Source organism: Kwoniella mangroviensis (genome assembly GCF_000507465.2).
Source record: "Kwoniella mangroviensis CBS 8507 chromosome 1 map unlocalized Ctg01, whole genome shotgun sequence".
Taxonomy (NCBI): domain Eukaryota; kingdom Fungi; phylum Basidiomycota; class Tremellomycetes; order Tremellales; family Cryptococcaceae; genus Kwoniella; species Kwoniella mangrovensis.
The window spans coordinates 3,816,209-3,836,920 of record NW_027062533.1 but is presented as its reverse complement, the minus strand read 5'-3'; the positions used below and the strand labels follow the sequence as shown (position 1 = coordinate 3,836,920).

Below are 20,712 nucleotides of genomic sequence, written 5' to 3'. Positions count from 1 at the left end.
ATAGAAAGTACTGATATTATACAGTTTAGATTCTTTTAGACATGTACAATCGCTAGATATATACCATCAAATGTACGATTACTCCAACTTAAAATAAAGACATTCTGCAGTTCCCAGTTAGATAGATTGTTAATACAATAACATGAGCACTGTCTTAAGACCCGGCATTGATAACGTTGTTAAAGACATAATGCATTATCGATACACATAATTTCCAGAACAAAATCTAGTCTAAAAAGTCAATCAGTTGTAATTTTTCACCTCCCTCCAGTCATACAACTACAGTACCCTTTCTCTTCACTCCCCTCAATTTGAACCACCAATTCTGTTAAACCTCTTATCCGTCTCTTTAGGACTTTCTCAACTCGATTGATAACCTTTTCCGAATTCACATATATCGCATCTCCCCCATTCCCTCCCATCTTCGATTTGGATGACAAGTACGGAGTATGGAATTTGGTAGGATCGACCGAAGAGGGTGAGATGGAAAGTTGTATATGGATCGATCCGATCAGTTCTCCCTCGCATCGCGGCCAGAAACGGGGCGAGGCATAATTGGCTACTCCGTCTACCGATGATAACTGAATAACACTTGATCAACATCTTCACCCTTTCATTACAAGGAAATTACGACCGACTCACCTCTGACAAAGCACCTCTGATCTCTTCCTCCTTCTCTGAACCAACATCCAGACACAACACTTTGCCCGAATCAATCACTAGCGGAACCACACTGGCCATGATCAGAACAGCGATGAACAAACTTGCGATAGGGTCAAAACCTGTCCATCCGGTATATCTAATCAATATCGTCGATATGATCACTCCCACACTTCCTAGGGTATCTGCCAGAACATGTAAGAACACCCCACGCATGTTATGGGAATGTGAATGATCATGGCCGTGTCCGTGATCATCATGAGAATGCGAGTGTGAGCCGTGATCATGGTCGTGAGAATGAGAGTGGACGGGATCGTGATCGTGGCTGTGAGAGTGACCGTCGTGTGAATGGTGCTGTTGATCACAAGATTGTTAGCTGTTCATCACTGATAGATGTCAACACGGAACTTACCTCATGAGCGTGATGATCATGTCCATGGTCGTGGTCATGGCCATGCCCGTTGCAAGCACCATGATCATGATCATGAGACTCATGCGAATGATCATGCTTGTGCGCATCTTTTTGGGCATGTGCCTTCAAAAACCCAGAAGATCTTCTTTTTGCCAACGTTCTCTGTTGTCTCGTTGATGCGGAAGTCTATGTCCGAATGGTTAATCAAGCCGCAACTCTAGCACGTCAACTCACTCCCTGTGATTCTGAGCGATGATGATCATGAGCATGATCGTGTCTGTGATTTTCCTACAGCAGCGACGCAGCATATCAGCTTAGTGCATTCGACAGACAAGGCATTGAGTTCTGGACCCACCTTCTTGTTGTTGACTGGAACATGAGAATGAACATGCGAGTGACCATGTCCGTGATCGTGCCCGTGCCCGTGCCCATGGTGATGATGTCCACCCGTCGCCCACATTCCGAACAGGTTGATCGCTAGACCAACTCCCGATACGAGAAGGAGCTGCTGGGTCTCCATCTCAGGCGGATCGATGCTGTTATGAATTTATTAGCCAACTTGTATTCTGCGAGATATCCCTATGCAGCTCACACTCTTTGTATACCCTCGAAAATGATGAAAATGGAGATAAGGATCAGGAAACACCCTAATAATCTGTTAGTAGAGCTTTCCCCAACATGATTCGATGAGCAACTCACCGTTTGCGAATCCACTCAACGTTTCCACACGAGAATAACCAAACGTATATCTTCCATCGGGTTTCCAAGTAGCAGCTACTGATGCCCATAATCCCACAGCTAACCCCAAACAATCAAAAGCCATATGTATAGCTATGAAGGGTTATCAGTTTGGCTATTAGATTGACTAGCAAAATCATGTATATAGAAGCTGATACTCACCATCTGATATCAGTCCTAGAGAATTAGTTGCTACCCCATACACCATCTGCACGAACATGTACGCCAAATTGAGTAGGAGAAAATAGAAGATCTTGGAGGACGTCGGTGTATTCAAGATCGTCTGCAGATGGGGTCTCCATCTCGCAGGAAGGAGAGACATGAATGACCAAGATGATCGAGCAGTAGATAGTGATTTGTTGGATAATCCCCACTAATTTACGACATCAATCATCAGTGTGCTTCGCAAAAAGGTTGTTTTAGAGAGAGAAAAACCTACACGTGATGGTCCATTCTTCCTGCTTATCTTCTTCCCGCCAACCATGGCCGTACCGATCATTGCTAATGGTAAGAGGACCAGAAGATCGGTATATGTCGGTACGGGGCTCAAGGCGAAGAACTGGAGTACCGGTATAGTGGACAGGAAGAGCGATTGATCTCTGCTCGTTCTCAATCGGAGAGTTGAACCAGGAGCATTGGTCGATGTAAAGGGGAATGGTATGTATCTGACCAACAGACCAGTGATGAAAGAAGCGAATCTTTGACCTGGAACGTTAGATATAGGCAAAGGAATTGGAATGACACCCTAATTTTCGACTTGTCAGTCGACTTATGAATGAACGTGCGTAAGTGAACGACGAGGTGACTAACCATTTGATATAATGCAAAGATCAACAATGATGCAGATGCAGTTGATACCAAGCAGTACCATAATCCTCTCTCATTCCTTGGTTTCTCTTTATCATCACTATTGCGATTTCTGGTGAATGAAAGATTTGAAAGGTAATGTTCGGATAAAAAGGTAGTACCGGCAAATAGGATGGTGGAAGTAAGAGCGATAACTGCAAAGAACCTGTGATCAGCGAGATTGGATCGAGAACGGCAGTATCACGCACCATTCTGCGTCGCTGCTTGACCGATAATGTACACTGCAGATACAAAAATAGGTAGGAGAGGTGCGAGCTGAATGAGGAAGATGTGATGAGCTTTATTCCGATTTAAAACGAAAGGTTGTAACTCACACTGTTGATATCCAGTATACTCTCGAAATCGATCCATGAGCTCAGATATGCTATGATGGTGAGTCTGTAAGAGATGAAGATGTTAATCAAGGTAAATTAGGGCTGTGATGATGCATTGACATACCTCAGCGGACCTATTTGTTGAAGGGAAATGAAGAACGCAACAGATTGTACAGCCAAAATCACGCTCAGCTGAACAGTGTACTACCACATATCAGTCAGCGATTCGTTATAACTTTCACATCATTTTCTGATGATCTACTCACTAATGACGATCTATTACCCTCTTTGCTCCTCCGTCTCGCATCACCGACAAAATCCTTCAATTCACCTATGATCCTCCCTGCCCATAGACCAAGTACCAACCATCCTGTGCCTCCACTCAACCTCCGCGGATCATCCAACACCCAGGTCTTCGAAGCTGCAACAGCTAGGGCTCCAATGAATAGCCTCAGATACGAGTTCGGCCTGAGGATGTTTTGTGATGAAGAGTGAAAGGAGGGATTCTGACTCTGAAAGAGAGATCGCCGCGAAGGGACTTTATGGACTGTCCGGTGGAGAGGCGTGGGTGTGGAAGGCGACGACGCCTGCATCGTAGGTAGATGGAAGGTCGCCTTACCCCAGTCCAGTGATGTGCGATGAGCTTGCGAGCTGCAAGGTGTAGTTGTGGGACTGAGATAGCGGAGACGATCAAAGCTTGGTGGACTATGACTATGAAGAGGAGAAGGAAAAAAAAAGAGGATACCCCGCATCCCGACGCGTCTGAGCGTAGTTGGACTTGGCGTCGCATATCAAATGACGACTGTGGCTAACATGCTTCATAATTTGGCGTTGGCTACTGTACAACCCCACTCCCCAGCTCAAGAATAGTCTTTCTCGCTTGCCCTTACCTATCTCCTCTTCCCGGCTTACAAGCCGCTCCATTACTCTTATTTCTCATTTCTCCTCCTCCAACAACGCACGATAATTACCATACGCTTCGTGCTCTTTCAGACGGTACACAATGCTCAACTCATCAGCTTACACGTGATCTACTTTGGCAATAGCAGACACCTACCTCGTAGAAATTTGGGTTTCTATCTTTCAATTTACTGTGTACAGTCAATCGGCGCTTAGCCCAACCTGACAGGGGGTCTGTTGGGGGATGAGCGGAAGATGGGACTCACCTTGGATCCTTATCTAGACAGATCAAAGTAGTCGATACGCCCGCCTCCTATCGGTACAACCAGTCGCCAATCAGCGTTCCCCTCAACAGCTTCCGATGATCCTTACATAGAGGTATTTCTGACTTACAAGAGCCGATGTGAGGACCAAACCGATATTCAAGGCCAAAATAAAAGTATACACCAGGATCAACCAATCCCACCAATCATCCACTTTTGCTGTTCCATCAATGATAATGGTATAGACGTATGTCACCGCTGTGCAGACGATAGCGCAAGCTATACATGTCGTATAGAGGGAGAAACCAACGATACAATCGGTGATCATGGCGTTTAGGCCTACCATTGCAACTTCATTAGCTGGTGGCCGCACTCAGGAAGGAATGCAGGCAAGTTGACTCACCAACTCGTTGATCGCCTTTCTTCTTCTTTACGATGTGGATAATTTCCTTTGCCGATGGGATCTATGAATATGACAATTTTCAGCGATTGACAACTTCAGATCCAAAGCGACGATGTCACTTACGAAACCGTATTGGAAATCATCGACACCAATCTTGACACTGTTGATTATGAGATGTCGTAATCATCAGCCCAGCCAGAATATGATCCTCATCATGTGAAGGGTAAAATGGCAACTTACTAAACGTATTTATTGAAAACTTCTAACAACCCTTCAATGATATTGATGACACAGAAGCACTACAGAGCATATTCAGCATAACATGTCACAACTGCTCGGACTACTTGGTGTTCGAGAAACTCACGAAACAGGTGAATATACTTGATCCTGAACTCCCAAGGCTCACTATCAGCTCAAGTGAAGATAGGGAGAGATCATTGGTGGCCACCACTCACCGCACAGCTCTAGACTGATAGTCTTGATGATGAAAGCCAGTGTTTCCACCAACCCAACCAACAAACTACCAAATGCCACTGACCCTAGAGAGGTAGAAGTCGCCTTCCTCAAGGCATACCACGATTCACTCTTGTCTTTCGAGTCTGTACCGAACCACCATCGAGAGTATGGTCCTCCGGCAAGCGTCAAGATGATGACGTTTCCAATCACCTGCGTCGCATACCATTGTGAGGATGAACTCATTGGACGATCATTATCGAGCGATATGTCTGGAACTTTGGGTACTTACGGAGGAAATCCAAAGATGAGAGATCAAAATGTATATCAACAACGTGGCTAAAAGACCAGCAGAGCATGATCCACCCGTATCGCACGCTGAAGTAGTCAATTAACAGTTAGTTCTGTTGACGACAAGCTATATCGAAACATTCTTACCAGCTTGACCAGGAGAGAATCTAAGATAAACGGCCACGAATGTGAATAGGTTCCAAAGGGACACCAAGCCTTCGACAACGAGACCTACGATAGCAGAAGACGATATTGTCAACAATCAAACCGGAATGCGCGAAAAATTAGAGACATAGTGATATACAAGATACATACCAATAAGCACAGTCCAGAATACCGACCAATGGGCTTTGGCTCCTTTGTTTGCTGTATCTAGTAAGTCTCTAGCAAGGAGGTATTTACCCCTCAGAAACCAAAGTGAGGCACCTAGGACGACACCGAAAATCCCGACTATGGCGGCAGACCCCCAAGCTAATGGAAGGAAGGGAAGGCATGTTAATTAGCATTCATCCTTGAGGGCTCCCATAGTCCCTCTCATTTTTCCCTTTTGCTCACCTTGTAGATAGATGAAACCTGGGTAAGAAGACCTGAAAGTCAGCTCAGCAAGTAGGGGATTTAGTGGCACTCACCTCCAGCAGCAGCGAGACAGAAGATCACAGCCATAACAGGGCCTGACCAAATGACAAACCCTGGGAATTTCCGGATGAACTGAGGTAAATGTGTCAAAAGCCGTCTTATTGTCTCAATGTGCAACAGAGAGCCTCGGAAACAGTGACACTTACGAAGAGTAGAAGAAAGTTCAGGATCAAAGCTAATCCTGTAGCACCCAAAAGCATATACGTTGTATCGCTACAGCCAGGAGAAGCAGTCAACACATTGATCTCACATTCAGTAAGTTATCATCTTGAGCGGCATTATACACTCACCCAGTCAAAGCCTTATCAATATCCCCCGTTTCTACCTTGATCGTACTCTCATTATCCTTATCACCTCCACTGGTCGTATCTTTCTTTATCTCATCGTAATTTTGGGTAAATTCAAAAATCGCATACGCGCTCAATACGAAGTAAAGCGTAAAATTGATCATGAAAGCTACAAAGAACCATCTATCGTGACATCTACTCCAGAGAGACGCTTTGATTTTCCTGTTAGGCTTTTCGTTGGCAACATCGTCTATTGATCGATGTTGAGTTGTGGGATTGCCTTGAGGACTTAGGACAGAAGTGTCCTCGGTGAATCTCGATCCCATATTGGCTGATAAATTACAAGGGTGTGGAGAACCGGAATCTGCTAATCAGGGTGTATCACTACCAAAGTATATCTGAGCCTTTTGTCGTGTAAGGAAAAGTAATATTTTGTGCCTTGTTATGGCTTTTGGTGGTATTTTATGAAAGAGTGAAACGTCAATGATAGATTTCGGTATATTAGATTGATTATATACACTTTTTTTATATTATGAATATATCATATGTTACTGAAAGTGATGTTGCTTTTACGGGGAATGAAGGACGGTCCGATTGTCCGCAGAGAACGATCAGGATGGAAAGCCTGATTATATGTATAGACAATCATGATCTATAGACATCTGATAATACCAAGGCCTCTTTAGACATCCTTTGAACCTGAATACTACATACGGTATCAGCCGATAAGGAAGGAGGTCGAATTTCTGACAGGTTTCATAAGCTCATACAGTGTCATCGCCAGTATCTCCTTTCATTGTCGAAAACCAAACGTGATACATCGTTTTCTACCAGTGTGTGAACATGATGCTTCTTTGATAGATGGTTCAGTGAAATCAAACAGCTCAAATCGATACATACCGTTTCAGGCATGGTCTGATGCCGCACTGCACCAGTTGTGAATTGTGCCACTTTCCGTTGGAAGTTGCCTTTCGTTACAAACAATTTTCGACGAGCAAGTGGAAGAAGTATCAACAACATCTTGAAGCGACTCTTCCATCGATGTCTGTGATCATTCAGCTCGATCTCACTACGGCACGAGGTAATTTGCTTTTGACTCAAAATTATAATAATGGCACCAACAGCAGGTCCATCCAACCTCAAGCAGTCGGGAGAGAGAAAGAGGAAAGCCGGAGGGAACGGGAAGAAAGGCAAGGTATTTGTGGAAGACAAAGTGAGTTTGGTGGTATGGCCTACTGCCTTTTCATATACGCCAAGATCGCATGATCAGCATTGCTTCAAACAATCCTAGGCCAGTCTTAGCCCTCTGCTGCTGCATTGTATGATCTTCCGCCAACAGGAATCAGGCTGACTTCTGACTTCCCCCATTTGTTCACACAGAAAGATCTCCTATCCCTAATGTCATCCATAACATCAAACAAAGACGCTCAAGCAGAATCAAAAGTATCAAAGCGGAAAGCAGCCATAGAGGAATCCGATCAGAGCTTGTCCGAAGAGAAGAATAAGAAAAGTCAGAAATCGATAGAGAAGGAAAATGCTTTGGTAAGTCCTTCGTTTTCTTCTCATGCCCTACAAATTCACCTTGTCATTCATGATGTCATTATTTCTACCCATTGAATGAAAAGAGATGTTTGTTAGCTCAAGTATAATGTTGATTGACTTGGTGTTGTAGGAAAGAACCAAAGCTGCTTTAATAGAGAAACAGCGAATGAAGAAGAATCGCAAATCGACATCAACTACTTCGACGAAAGACGCATCTGCTCAATCGTCGACTGATCAGCCCAAAAAGAAGAAAGTAGGTTTTGCTTAGAATTGGTGCTTCGTACTTATTAACTTTGACGTCTTGTGGGTCCAAGATAGGAATTGGTCGGGATAGGGCATTGTATTTGTAATGTATATTATATACAGTGGATGTATCACTACGCTTTTGAATATTGAACACGAGCATGAGATGAGAACAATTTCCCAGGGAATGGGATTCGTAGAATGGTGACAGACGAGATCCTACATTCTATTATATACTAAATTTGCCATCGTACCCGACAAAAGTCCTTATTAATCACTAATTCTACTGTTACAACAAAAAAGTCCCTTTTCCAGCTCGAAATGACAAAAACAATTTTTGATGATTATACTTGTACTGTGGTATTATTTCCCGATCCTAACACTAAATTGGAGATTCTGCCATCTAACCTAGGATATCCGTCCTATTATCTATCCATATGTGGGTCTGTAGGACTGGGAGAAGCCGTTCCAGATCCAGATCCAGATCCAGATCCCGGTCCATCTCTTGGCACCTCGCTATACAAAGGCGGTAGATCCACTATTTCTTCTTCGAACCTTCCTGCATCCGCATGTCTTCTGAAAGTCGGTCCGTCCTGTCTCCTTCGCGGTGGGTTGGCACGTGAATGTGCAGGTGCGTGCATAGCACCAGGTGGTAATGTCGGTATCTGATCTGGATTCTCCGGATTGGTCACTCGCATACCCCCTGGTGGTCCTGTCTGGATAGGTCTATCGTTGAATGCGGGAAGGATTTGACGAGATACAGATGGTTTAGGAGAGGATGTGCCATCGCTTCCCGACCGTTGATTCTGATTCTGATTCTGATTCTGATTCTGTAGCTGAGAATTTGAGTTGGAATCAGGTAATATAGGTTGAGTATAATCAGACGAGGTTGGCGTAGATACAGTTGATTTAGAAGGTAATGGTCCAGCTATACCTGGTGAACTAGGATTATTATTCTCTTCAAGCAGAGACGAATGTTGGTGGCCTTGAGTACCGATGTTCGATGTCGAATTCGCATTCGATACACCCATAGACGCTATGACTGGCGATTCGGACAGATGAGAATGCGAATTGGACTCATGTGGAGATTCTGAGTGGATTACGGGAGGTAGGAATGATCCTATTTCTCTGTAAGGTTCTACCATCCCATTTCTGTTCGGTCCATTATTGCCATCATCGTCATTTGCCAGATCGATATGGGATCCCTCCAACTTGCCGACACTCTGTCCCTGAATCCTTCTCTTTCTCCTCCTGATCAAAAAGAACAAGATGATCCCCACGATGGCGAAGAAGGCTAATACTCCTATAACAACCCCTGCGATAGCTCCTCCTGATATACTGGATTTCTTGGAGTCACTGGCCGATTGGGTTATAGGCAAAGTAGGCGGATCGAGCGTACCGGTCGTTATTGTACTCGGCCATGTACCTGTAACTTGAGGATCTGCTTGAAGACATGATGGATCGTCTGAATCTGAGACGGAATATATACCAGATGTACCACCTCTTCCATACCCTTTCCCAGAGCTGAAACACGAAATTCCTCATGTCATCAGCTTCCCCTTCTCAACAAAGTTCCCATGAACAGATAGACAACTCACTTCATCATGATGATAAATCTTGAATTTGCAGGAATATCCAACACCCAATCACTCTGAGACGTCACGCCTTTTTCTAATGTCACATCATAAGCGTTAAAGCTCTGATCCATCGCAATGACCGTAAAATTATATGGACCATATTCCAACCCTCCCGACCAAGACATTTCGAACCCCCTCTGACACTGTACAGCCTGTCCTGAGACTGTAAATGTGAAATCTAACGATTCTGAGCGTGAGCTAGCCCATGATAAACAGCTAGTATCATTTGCCGGTTGGACAGTCTGAACTTCGGATGACCCTCCCGTTGCTAATCCATTGGCATCTGACATCACTACGACATAGTTGACACCGGCTGCCAGTTGAAGAAGGATCTATCCCAAGGTGGTATATAATCAGCATGTGTTGCTGTTATGGGAGAGCTGATACTGACCTCCGCACTGCCCGTTCCATTCGAATAGTACGAATCTGAGATATCATAGAAAAACGGCTGGCCGTATACCGGTCTTTGAGTTGAGAGAACAACGATTCAGCATGCCTCTTTTATTCCTACACAAGTACAATCATTGAGAGTGATGATTGATTGTACTCACACGATCCAAACCTTGAATGGGGCTTTCCCTTTCGACCAACTAATCGGTACAGCCTACAGTCCTCACAAGCACGTAAGCCAAAGCGGCCAGAGATGAGGATGGATACGGTTAGAGTCCAAGTGACATACCTGGCATGAAGAAGTATTTGTGGGCCATTGAAAATAGAACTCCGTCGCTGCGTAGACGACGGTATATGGGAGTATCAAACTGCCAAAGAACCAAAGGAGATAGGAGGATATATACATGTTGATGGTCTACCACGCGTCCAAGACGTTGATGAAGCAGGAGGAAAGGTAGACTGGAGTACCTTTGAGAGAGATTGCCGATCAGAAAAACATATAGGTTGGTGGGATTTGTTCCGATTAATGAAGGATCTTTTCCAACAATGAATGGAAGATGAAGAGTAAAAAAAGGAAAGAGAAGATGGACGAATCTGGTTTGAGTTACAGACAGTCTGAAGCTGTGCCAAGAACTAAACCAGGATTGTGGTCTAACTAGTCTAATTTCTAATCCGGTAATCTGTGGAGCTCTAATGGGATTCACTCTGGATACAAGTAAATTGTAATCACCTATTAGGAAAATCTCGTAATCGTGTCAAGCCAAGGGATCTTCGCTGTTTTTTTGATTTCCTAACTCGTAACCTTAAGATAAGGCACACCGCGATCCGATCCACCCGAACACTCTGAAGAGGTTCAAAGTCAGATTCGAGTGCGATCTGGTCTGATCCTTTCTGAGGTGACAGCTGTGATAGGTGCATCTGTTCTTACATATACGAGGATCGTCGACACTCATACATGTTCGAAATGTGATCGAGATCCTGAGGCATATAGGGACTATAGACGCGACGCAATTTACATATCGTTTTCATTCACCGGAAGGAATCTCACTCACACGGGATTGAGCGAGTTAAACGGGGTGTGATCGGAGTACAATTACAGCATAATTTGTCATGTCATGCACATGGCGTCCCACGTAGAATTATGTTTGACAGAATGTATGAACACCAGAACCTATCTCCTATGTTAGACGTTTCATCGTAGTATGTAAGTGCATGAAGCAAGATGTTCAGGACAAGCTTACGACCCCTTGACAAAGGCATTCGCCTGTGTATTTTTCGAGAGGAGCTTGAATGCAACTCAGGATATGGAGGAGATCTCGATTTTGCGTGAGAGTGATTGTAATTCGAATGGTAGCTTCAAGGGAAAATAGCAAAGATAATAATCACAAAATAGCGAAAATGTGGTGTACGTCAGCAACAATATGCTGACTGAAGGAGGAGCAGGGAGAAGAGAGGAGACGATGAGGGGGATGGCGGAGAGAGAAGAGAAAAGGACGACAAGAAGCACAGACAGCATACAGACTCATGATTTCGATTAAAGCTGCTCGGGATACAAACAGTCATTATACATCGTTGAACAAACATTCTAAACAGCCGGTATACGACCTATGGATGACGATTAGCCACTCCACATATGTGAGTGGGTTTCTACCGAGCCCCGCCATAAAATACAACCACAGCTGCTTTTAGAGTCAGTCGCCGCTTGGTTGGTTCCGTTCATACATCTCGCAGCATATACAATTATATATATATTGTACAAGATACTTCTTTGTCCGTCTTTCCTACTTGGCCATTCCGTCACTATGATACGGCTCATATAGATCATTCCATGTATATGGTATATTCGTCGTGACACTCCAGTAATTGTATATGCGAATATACTACCTGGTACGGAAGGTCGCTTCTGCCAGCTTCTGCCAGGGAGGACGAGTCAATCATCTATGTGACGCTGAAAAGGGTTTCTCTAGGGTTTCAAAACACATCCTCATCTTCCTCTGCCAGACCCCAAGTACCATCAATATTTCCTCCTCCATTAGTCATCGCAGGAAACACCGACGGACGAGGTTTGAAGCTTATTCTAGGTTTTTTACTTATCAATTCTCCATTCTTCCTATTGATGCCTAGTCCCATCATCAATTGACCTTTACCTGCTCCTCCCGTCGTTATCGACGGTATCCTTGAGATCGACATGGCAGCACTAGAATGTGACATCACTCGTTTACCGTTCATATAAGGTGTGGGTGAAATCGTACCGCCACCTCCACCTCGATTTGTGCTGTGGGTAGCCGAGACGGACCTCATCGGTCGAATGGACGAGCCGTACATCGACGAGGATATTGTGGAAGTACCTGTACCTGGTATCAAACGTGGTTTCTTGTTCTGCTGAATGGTCATAGGTGTTGGTGTGGGTGCGGATCGCTTGATAGGGTTTTGGGAGCTGGTAGTAGGACGAGATATCGTGCTTGGGGCAGGAGTGTGTCGCGAGGGGAGGGTTTTAGCTGGTGCAAGACCTTGTTTGGCTCGCTAAGAAAACGTCAACAAATGTTCCTGATACGGATGGAGTGCATAAAGTGGTCGGATGTTGTATAGTAAAAGAATAGTCAACTCACCTTCTTAGCTTCCTTTGCAGCTTCTTTAGCTTCTCGTTCCTCTTCGATCTTCGTTATAACCCTTTCACCTGACACCAAGAACGGTCGTCCATGAGTCTCTTCCCATTCAGGTAACATCGCCAGCAGTTCAGTCTCGATCTGAAGCGAATGATACGATCAGTATTTCATCCCAATGACTGCACAGACAGAGTCAAGGTAGATCATACCCTAAACTAACCTTGGGCTTCAATACTGTCACTCGCTTCCTCATCTTCTCCTCTTTCAACATTGCACCTCCTCTCATCTTGAATCTGTTAGGATCGCTCGCACTCCTCTCCAATTCCTCTTCGTCTCGCACTAAGGCGTGCCATTCGCGCACTTTCGGCAGTAAGGTCGATTTCGATTCCACTTCTTCTCTCAGTCGATTTATCTCCTCTTCGTGTAAGTGAAGAAGCTCCTCAGTATAATTGTCTGGAAACAAATCGATGTCAGCATCGAATACTTGGCGGAGCACACCTTGTAAGTCGTACGTCGTTCATACTTACCATCGATATATGCACCAAATTCCGCTTTTTCGTCATCACTCAACATCAATTCCGTCTGTAGGGCATCAATCTCTTTTCTTGTATTCTCAATGAATGACGATAAACTTGATCTTCTTAATTCCAACAATCGCTCATACTCGTCTTCATACTATTATTCACTCAATAAATCAGCTTCGGGTCTGTTCATTGGAATCTTGATGTAGATGGATACCATACGTACAGCTTTGATGACAGCTTCACCACTACCTCTATTCATATCGACAAACAGATCCATCGTTGCTTGATCAACATCCAACCTAGTCCAGAGAGGTTCAACGAGATTATACAATTCCTGTATCCTAGCTTCATGCTCTTCTTTCCTTGTGTTCCACAATTCTGTCAATTCATCTGACCATTCTATCAACCCTATCTCAGGTTCGACATTGTCCATTCCCTGTAGATCCTCTACTTCATCCCACTCTTCGCATTCGCCGGGAGGCAGGGAGTTCGAGCCTATCACGCGGTGCAGGATCTTTTCATATGTCGCATAAGCTCCTGGAGTCTCTTCTTCCTCGTGAGACGGTAAGAGCTCGGGAGGGAAATGGTGGGGTGAGGATGTGGGTACGGGAGGAAGAGCAAGTTCGGAATGTAGCCATATTAAATTGAAAAGTGTCTGACATAAATTCTTCCGTCGTGAGCTCTGCAAAGGAAAGTCAAGATATGAGCTCGGCTGTAGCACCTGAATCGCAAGAACCGAACTTACCCGTTCTTCCAGCGCTTTCGCTACAGCTTCATCCAGTTCCTCACTTATACTTTCTCCTAAGTCGTACCATGTCGAAGGTACTTTACCGCCTGCTATCTGCTGAGCGAGCGTAGTCCCAGATGATCGCTGCTTCACCTCTCCTGCTGGTACTGAAGCAGATGGTTGAGTCTGCTTGGAGGACGACGCGACAGGTTGAAGTGGTTTCGAGGGCTGGAATGGGGGACCGAGAAGGGTAGATAGCTGATCGAGAGTTGCTTGTTGTTCTATGGACGATGAATGTTGAGTGTCAGTAGGTCAAGAGGAGCTAGAGAGACTTGATGTGATAGCGAAAGACTCACTCTGTATGTGCTTTAGCCTCTCATCGTATATCTGATCATATCGTCAAATCAGCGATGACTCAACGATATACATAATGATCCCTTTCCCACTTACAGTCTTCAACTCGTTCATCTGGCTTGTCAACCTTTCCAGCTGCTTTGGCAATGTCTACAAAACACCATCAACTTGAGCTTCATTCAAGACATGGGAGAACGCTTATCTGACTCACATCATTTTCAAGACTCTCTCTCCTACTCAACGCAACGATATCTCTCCCTTTGTCTCCTACTGCTCTAGCCAGATTCGAGATGTCTCGTTTATTCTGAGCGATCTCATCTTTCAAAGTGTCGACTTGTGCTTCCCTCTCTCGTATTATCGATGTGATCACCCCCTTGATAGCGGCATCTATCCTCGCTAGATCCGCCTGTAACACTTCAGGAGGTAAGGACAGTTGATCGTGCAGTGAACGGAGATGGGGGGTTTGTTCGTCCAGGTATGCCGACATGGCGAGGTCATTCGAGCAGGCTGTGCTTCCGTGTCCTGAGGCTATGTGATCTGGGCACTTTCCGGTCTTTTGTCTGAGGATTGCGATGTAGATTATTGATATATATGTTATTGGGTAACTCTAGTTTGTGTCTCTGTTATTGTTATTGTTTTTTGTTGTTGTTGATTCCAATTCCCAATTCAACCATTTCAACATCCGGACGAGAGGAACGCGTCGACGGAATCAAATCAACGTGTTTCTTAAGTGGTACACCTGATCAAGCAAGTAGTAAAAACGGTGACATCATGTCATTCCCATTCCCAGATCTGTCAGTTCTTGGCTGGACCTGACGGGATCAATTTCCGATAATCCAGGAATATATGCTGGGATCCCAATAACAACGTGTACGTGTAGATGCAAGTGGAATGAGCTCATCCTCGTTCCTCCTTCAACAACTCATCTCTCCCTCTTTTCTTTTCTCTCTTCTCATTGTCATCACCATTTTTTGCACATATCTCACCTCCCTGCTACATCTCTTCCTTGACTCTTATCAATCATCCACTTATACACCATGTCGCTCTCAGAAGAGAAGAAGAAAGCTTTACAGCAATACAAGAACGATGATGGTCATTTCTCCCTTGTTCGGTGAGTAGCCGTTGACTGCGCTCGGGTCTAGCGTGATGGGAGTGTGATCGCCCCATAACTACTCATTACATGATCCTTCGAGATATGTATCCTTTCAGTCGTACTGACCCCCCTTCTCATTGCATTTAGTAATTTCCGACTCGCCGATTTGATCACCATCATGAACGGAGTGTGCGGTACACTCTCCATCCTTTCCTCTGCTCGATACTTGATCTTAGCATCTAACCTCAAGACTCCACCTGCCGAGGCCATCTCAACACTCTACTTTGCACACTTGCTTCCAATCTTGGGATTCGGGTTCGACGCTTTAGACGGGAAAGTAGCTAGGTGGATGGGTGGAGGATCAATGTTAGGTCAAGAGATGGATTCCTTGGCCGATCTGGTTTCCTTCGGTGTAGCCCCCGCAACTCTCGCTTTCACTTTAGGTCTCAGAACACCTTTGGACACTTTGGCTTTGTTGTTATTCGTTTCATGTGGATTAGCAAGATTGGCAAGGTTCAACGCCACCGTCGCTCTCATCCCTTCGGACGCTTCTGGTAAATCAAAATATTTCGAAGGTCTTCCTATCCCCTCGAGTCTATTTTTGACTTCCATGATGGCCTTTTGGGTCAAGAAAGACTGGTACGCCGGTGCCCAACATGGTTTGTCGGATGTACCATTCGGTAAAGTTCTGTTGTGGGGTGATAAAGGTGGTTATGGGGAGATTCATGTAGCCGCTGCTATCTTTGCGATTTGGGGAGCTATGATGGTCAGTAAGACCTTGAGGGTGAGTTGAATCGTCCAATACATAGCCCGAGCTGTCTATGTTCAGTTGTGATGGATAGAATGTAAACTGATGAACGTATGAACACTCGCAGGTGCCCAAATTATAAGGATCGAGAATCGGAAGAAATGGGAAGGGAGGAAATAATGATTAATGAGTGATTCAACATAAGAGTATTCTGTCTGTTCAACCGGGTTTTATCCATACACGTACCATGTACAAGCATAGTATCATGCATGATTTAGTCTTGTATGGGATATCAGCGCATGATAAACTGACTGTTCTGATGTCATTTCACATGACACTGCTCAATGAGCTCTTAAGCTCCACTCACAACCACTCACAACCACCTGCAATCGTCTGAGGCCCACATTCGCTGTTGCCTCTCTCACTTGACATGTCATGCTTCATCGTCATATCTGACGAGCTTCGAAATATAGGCAGAGGCAATCTAATTTTCCGGAAAACCATTCTCGATTCATCCACAATCACAAGTATCCTAGGGTAACTTGTTCAACCAATTCGAGCAAGTACGATCATCAGAAGAAGCTCGGACATAAACTTCTCGACTTGACTCATGCCCCTCAAGTTGAGAAGTATGAGGACGCTTCTGTACAGCCTATATACCATGTTGGGATACATACTCGAACACTTCTGCGGCAGACATTTTTGAAAGTTTCTGGTCGGCGCATCATCCAGTATATGGCCATGTCATATTTAATGTGGTTTACACACCGTTTGTCATCCATGTGGCAATCCCGAGCTTGACGATTGAATACCTTATAAGGAGCGATTGACGTACTGCTGAACGAAGAAAGATTTAACAATGATCCGTTGAAGGATTTACAAGGCTCCTCATACCCAGGTGTCATGGGCTTTACATTTCTGGTCAGAAAGATAGGTACCTTGCTATACTTCTGGATAATGCAGGGGTGCCACTTAACTCGAGGCTTGTTACTGTACCTAGTGTGTCTATCTTCTCGGTCAAAACAAAGAACGTAGAATACATAATATGTCGATACATGAAATGTCGGCTGACTGCCTAAATTATTTTGCCTATACGTAAATCGAAGATTTACGAAGCGCTTCAAACAACTTCATCTACATGGTGTCGAGCAGCATGACATCGATGGTTGACAGATCATTATCCAAAATGACAACGTCCGATCAGTCGGTTTCAGACAATCTTATACTCGAAATGTGAAAGAATTCCCTGGTGTCCAGAGATCACATCAAAAAGCGATAGGTGTGAGAAGTAGTTTTTGAGAACACCACGGACGGAACTGGCTATTTTCGGTCCAGGCTTGAAGCGTCTCTTGATAATTGAGCGGCATTACCTGATCCTGCAGCCTTCAAAGCTTCGTGAGATACAACGATGGCAGTAAGGGGATGGACGCCACTTCAGATCAGGTCGGTCCGATAGGATATGTAAGATTAGATATACAGAAGATGGTTAAAAGACTGAATCTGATAGGCGATCGAAGTTTGGTATACATTTGCTTTGAACGATCAACGAAATCTTCTTACTCCAACATGCACCAGCACATCAAAGAGACAATATAGTACGAAGCAGGCTGTTTCAAAGCGCAAAACAGTCAATATATGAAGAGACTTTCCCAACCAAATTTTCATGGCTTGCTTTGTTGGTGCAGTGGTAGCATGCCTCATTTGGGATCGGTTTCCGACTTTGAATCGGCCTTTCGGATTTGAGGTGGTCCTCGGTTCAATCCCGGGACAAGGCCCTCTTTTTGCGTTCTGTTGATCCCCCTGACTGTGGGCTACCCACCCCTTCTTTCGAATTATCATTTTAACGTCTTGTTCAAGAGATGTGCTGAAAACAAGGGGAAGAAGGGAGTGTGCCACTTTGAGAACGCGGAGCTTACGTAACTGCGGACCATTTGACTGGCGCGCGCTTCGGGGTTTTTCGTGACTTGCGGGGTCTCCACAAACAACCAGTCATAGACCATTTCAGTCAGCATTCTTACGATTATTGTAGCACTCAAGCTCGATGGAATCATCTTCGTTGAGCTGCCATGTTCAGCTGAAGTCGAGAACAGTCACCCACGTAAGATGGGAGTCAAGGATCTGGTCCAGTGGGTGAAGAAGACTCAGTGAGCTGTCTATCCATTCGTGGTCCTTCAGCGAAAAAACAGCTCACTCCAGACCTAATTAGCCCAAAAGCCATCACCCATTTCCCAAATCGATGGGCATCACCCGAATTTAAGGGGAAAAAGGTGGCCATGTGAGCATACAAGAGCATAGAGATTCTAAGGAGAAGTGATAGCTGATGTTCATCTATACTTAGCGATGCGACGCTCATGACAAATCGATATCATTTCGCTTCGAGGGATGGACCGTTCAAAGGGAAAGGGGAGATAATAGGTTGGTACAAGTGAGTGATTAGTCTCACAGATCGGAACATCGAGCTGATTCTCTTGGCTTGGCTCGATGCAGCTTGATTTCGGAGATGAGTGCATACGGGGTAAAGCCAATAGCGATCTGGGATGAAAGAGGACCAAGGGAATGGAAAGCTCCAGAGGTATGTCGTACAATCACTCGAATACAGACCAGCTCGATCAAAGTATTGAAAGATGATTCCTGCACTACGCCGCGCTAATTCGTCTTGATCTGATAGACCGTCAAACGTCTGACAGCTCGAGCGAATCATCTGGCCCGCCGGAACCACGAGCTCGATCGTGCATCTCGACTGGATCAATTCAAGGAGGTACTAACGGAATTTCAAGCAATGACAGAAGAAGAAAAAGATATAATCAGAGGTCTTTTTGTGACTACACGATTCGCCTTCCACAGACCGAAAGAGGAAGAACACTCGATCGGCTGGGATGAACCTGGAATGTATGACACACCTCCTACATCACCTTATTCAATCGAATCATCCTCTCCCTCTCTACCTATCGAGAATATCCCTCCTGCTGCCCCATACACCTCTCCTTTTGTTGCAGATATTCCTTCACCTATCGAGCATATCCCCAGCCCACCTATTCAAGACACAGTATCACCCGAAGTTGACTCTACAGCCTTACCTCCACCCATCCCACCCCTGCCCGAAGGTATCACCTCACCCACTAAAGCCTCTCAGCTATCCTCCACACTATCCGAAGCAGACAGTCAAGTGATCGATCGAGTCGTCTCAATGATTGATAATTTAGCACCTCTCATTCAAGAATACAGAGAATCGCAAAGAAAGGGTCAGGGCGGCTCCAAGCTAGATAGTGAGGATATTGACTTGAGTTTGAATGGGGAGATTGTAGAAATGGAGGAAGATCTGAGAGAATGGATACCTTCCAAATCACCAACTGGTCAAAAGGACTTGACAGATAGAGAAGAGAAAGTTGAAGAGTTAGACTCGGTATTGGAGGAATTATTACCCGCTAGTAATGTCGGTGAATCTCCTAGACAACAGGCTTTGACAATCGAAGAAGGGGAGATCATCACTCAGATGTTGTCTAGTCCACCTTTACCTCCTTTCAAAGAGTCAGCGCCTCAATCTCAGGAAGAACAGGTATGCCCTACTCCTCCTCCTACACCTGAACTTGAGGTTAAAGAAGAAGAGATCAAACTTGATCCCATGGCTAGGTTAGATCGGTTGATCGAACAATTACCAATGACTAGAAGTATTTATGAAAGAGCTTTAGATATCCCCTCAGCAGGCGATCACGAGGATTGTAAAGAGTTATTGAAGATTATGGGTGTACCTGTACTAGAAGCGAAGATACCTTATGAAGCTGAGGGATTGGCTTCTGCTTTGGCGAAGAGCGGTTTGGTGGATTATGTAGGTACCGAAGATAGTGATGTTCTGGCTTATGAGGCGAGTCTGGTCGCATTCTAACCGTAACATACAGTACAGTATTAAAATGGCATAGATCTGACATGTGCTGATTTTCTCTCTCTTTGAAACAGGGTCCACTTCTTAAAAATCTCTCTCCAATCAACTCATCCCTTTCCCTCATATCGGGTACCAAACTCCGATCCCTCACTGGTCTTTCCCCTGCGTCATATCTAGATTTTTTGATCTTACTTGGAACAGACGCTTCACCACGTATACCAAATGTTGGTCCCGTAAATGCACTGAAGCATATCAAAGCCCATGGATCAATTGAGAAGATCTTGGAGAATGAACCGAAAGTATTAGCAAAGTTGGAAGACGACTCGATAGGTAGAGAGAGGTTCATGGAATTAGTCAATAATGCTAGAAAAGTGTTCACGGATTTACCTCCCACTGGTCAATGGGGTAATGATGAGCTGGAAGACAGACAGTGGGATGAGAGTGAGGTAGAGAGGTTCTTGGAAGACAGACATGGTATACAATTAGTAGATCGAGAATCCAATCTATGATTTCACGATTAGATCGTCAAAATGAGCACTGTTGTACAAATTCATATTATAAGTGGTTTCGTTGTTATCATATTATATACCTAGCATTTAGCATATATCATACTACTCTCCGCTCTGCTTCTGGCTTTTGATACCTGACCACTGTTACTATGTACTACATACTGTGTAACATGTATATCCGGTATTTCCGTATAATTTTTATCGGGAATCAAACTGAGAATACGGAAGGATGAAA

General features: G+C 44.7%; 7 protein-coding genes across 7 annotated transcripts; 3 read left to right on the top strand and 4 right to left on the bottom strand.

Annotated features, from left to right (window-relative positions):
* Positions 1-257: 257 nt before the first annotated feature.
* On the bottom strand, positions 258-3,584 carry I203_101422 (uncharacterized protein; the record flags this gene model as incomplete). The annotated part of the gene is made up of 14 exons (XM_019148751.1): positions 258-581; positions 643-1,014; positions 1,073-1,258; positions 1,307-1,360; positions 1,428-1,608; positions 1,665-1,719; positions 1,772-1,903; positions 1,973-2,183; positions 2,250-2,555; positions 2,621-2,811; positions 2,866-2,932; positions 2,992-3,055; positions 3,116-3,195; positions 3,258-3,584. 14 exons carry the CDS (start codon positions 3,582-3,584, stop codon positions 258-260), a joined length of 2,550 nt encoding a protein of 849 aa, XP_019001770.1.
* Positions 3,585-3,927: 343 nt separating this feature from the next.
* On the bottom strand, positions 3,928-6,550 carry I203_101421 (uncharacterized protein; the record flags this gene model as incomplete). Its single annotated transcript, XM_065516879.1, has 16 exons — positions 3,928-3,975; positions 4,049-4,082; positions 4,158-4,204; positions 4,285-4,493; positions 4,558-4,618; positions 4,681-4,717; positions 4,798-4,856; positions 4,922-4,944; positions 5,013-5,223; positions 5,303-5,388; positions 5,449-5,532; positions 5,617-5,772; positions 5,857-5,874; positions 5,931-6,009; positions 6,084-6,150; positions 6,228-6,550. The coding sequence occupies 16 exons, from the start codon at positions 6,548-6,550 to the stop codon at positions 3,928-3,930; spliced, it is 1,542 nt and encodes a 513-aa protein (XP_065373697.1).
* A 785-nt stretch (positions 6,551-7,335) lies between these two features.
* Positions 7,336-8,034, top strand: I203_101420 (uncharacterized protein; the record flags this gene model as incomplete). Its single annotated transcript, XM_019148749.1, has 3 exons — positions 7,336-7,437; positions 7,605-7,766; positions 7,897-8,034. 3 exons carry the CDS (start codon positions 7,336-7,338, stop codon positions 8,032-8,034), a joined length of 402 nt encoding a protein of 133 aa, XP_019001768.1.
* Positions 8,035-8,434: 400 nt separating this feature from the next.
* On the bottom strand, positions 8,435-10,442 carry I203_101419 (uncharacterized protein; the record flags this gene model as incomplete). The annotated part of the gene is made up of 5 exons (XM_019148748.1): positions 8,435-9,533; positions 9,608-9,978; positions 10,038-10,110; positions 10,198-10,250; positions 10,326-10,442. The coding sequence occupies 5 exons, from the start codon at positions 10,440-10,442 to the stop codon at positions 8,435-8,437; spliced, it is 1,713 nt and encodes a 570-aa protein (XP_019001767.1).
* Positions 10,443-12,007: 1,565 nt separating this feature from the next.
* I203_101418 (uncharacterized protein) lies at positions 12,008-14,734 on the bottom strand (the record flags this gene model as incomplete). The annotated part of the gene is made up of 9 exons (XM_019148747.1): positions 12,008-12,559; positions 12,646-12,783; positions 12,863-13,095; positions 13,170-13,317; positions 13,390-13,848; positions 13,912-14,174; positions 14,250-14,280; positions 14,344-14,397; positions 14,459-14,734. 9 exons carry the CDS (start codon positions 14,732-14,734, stop codon positions 12,008-12,010), a joined length of 2,154 nt encoding a protein of 717 aa, XP_019001766.1.
* A 550-nt stretch (positions 14,735-15,284) lies between these two features.
* On the top strand, positions 15,285-16,133 carry I203_101417 (CDP-diacylglycerol-serine O-phosphatidyltransferase; the record flags this gene model as incomplete). The annotated part of the gene is made up of 2 exons (XM_019148746.1): positions 15,285-15,358; positions 15,488-16,133. The coding sequence occupies 2 exons, from the start codon at positions 15,285-15,287 to the stop codon at positions 16,131-16,133; spliced, it is 720 nt and encodes a 239-aa protein (XP_019001765.1).
* A 2,058-nt stretch (positions 16,134-18,191) lies between these two features.
* I203_101416 (uncharacterized protein) lies at positions 18,192-20,477 on the top strand (the record flags this gene model as incomplete). Its single annotated transcript, XM_065516878.1, has 6 exons — positions 18,192-18,232; positions 18,295-18,363; positions 18,427-18,513; positions 18,576-18,660; positions 18,757-19,950; positions 20,043-20,477. The coding sequence occupies 6 exons, from the start codon at positions 18,192-18,194 to the stop codon at positions 20,475-20,477; spliced, it is 1,911 nt and encodes a 636-aa protein (XP_065373696.1).
* Between the last annotated feature and the right edge of the window lie 235 nt (positions 20,478-20,712).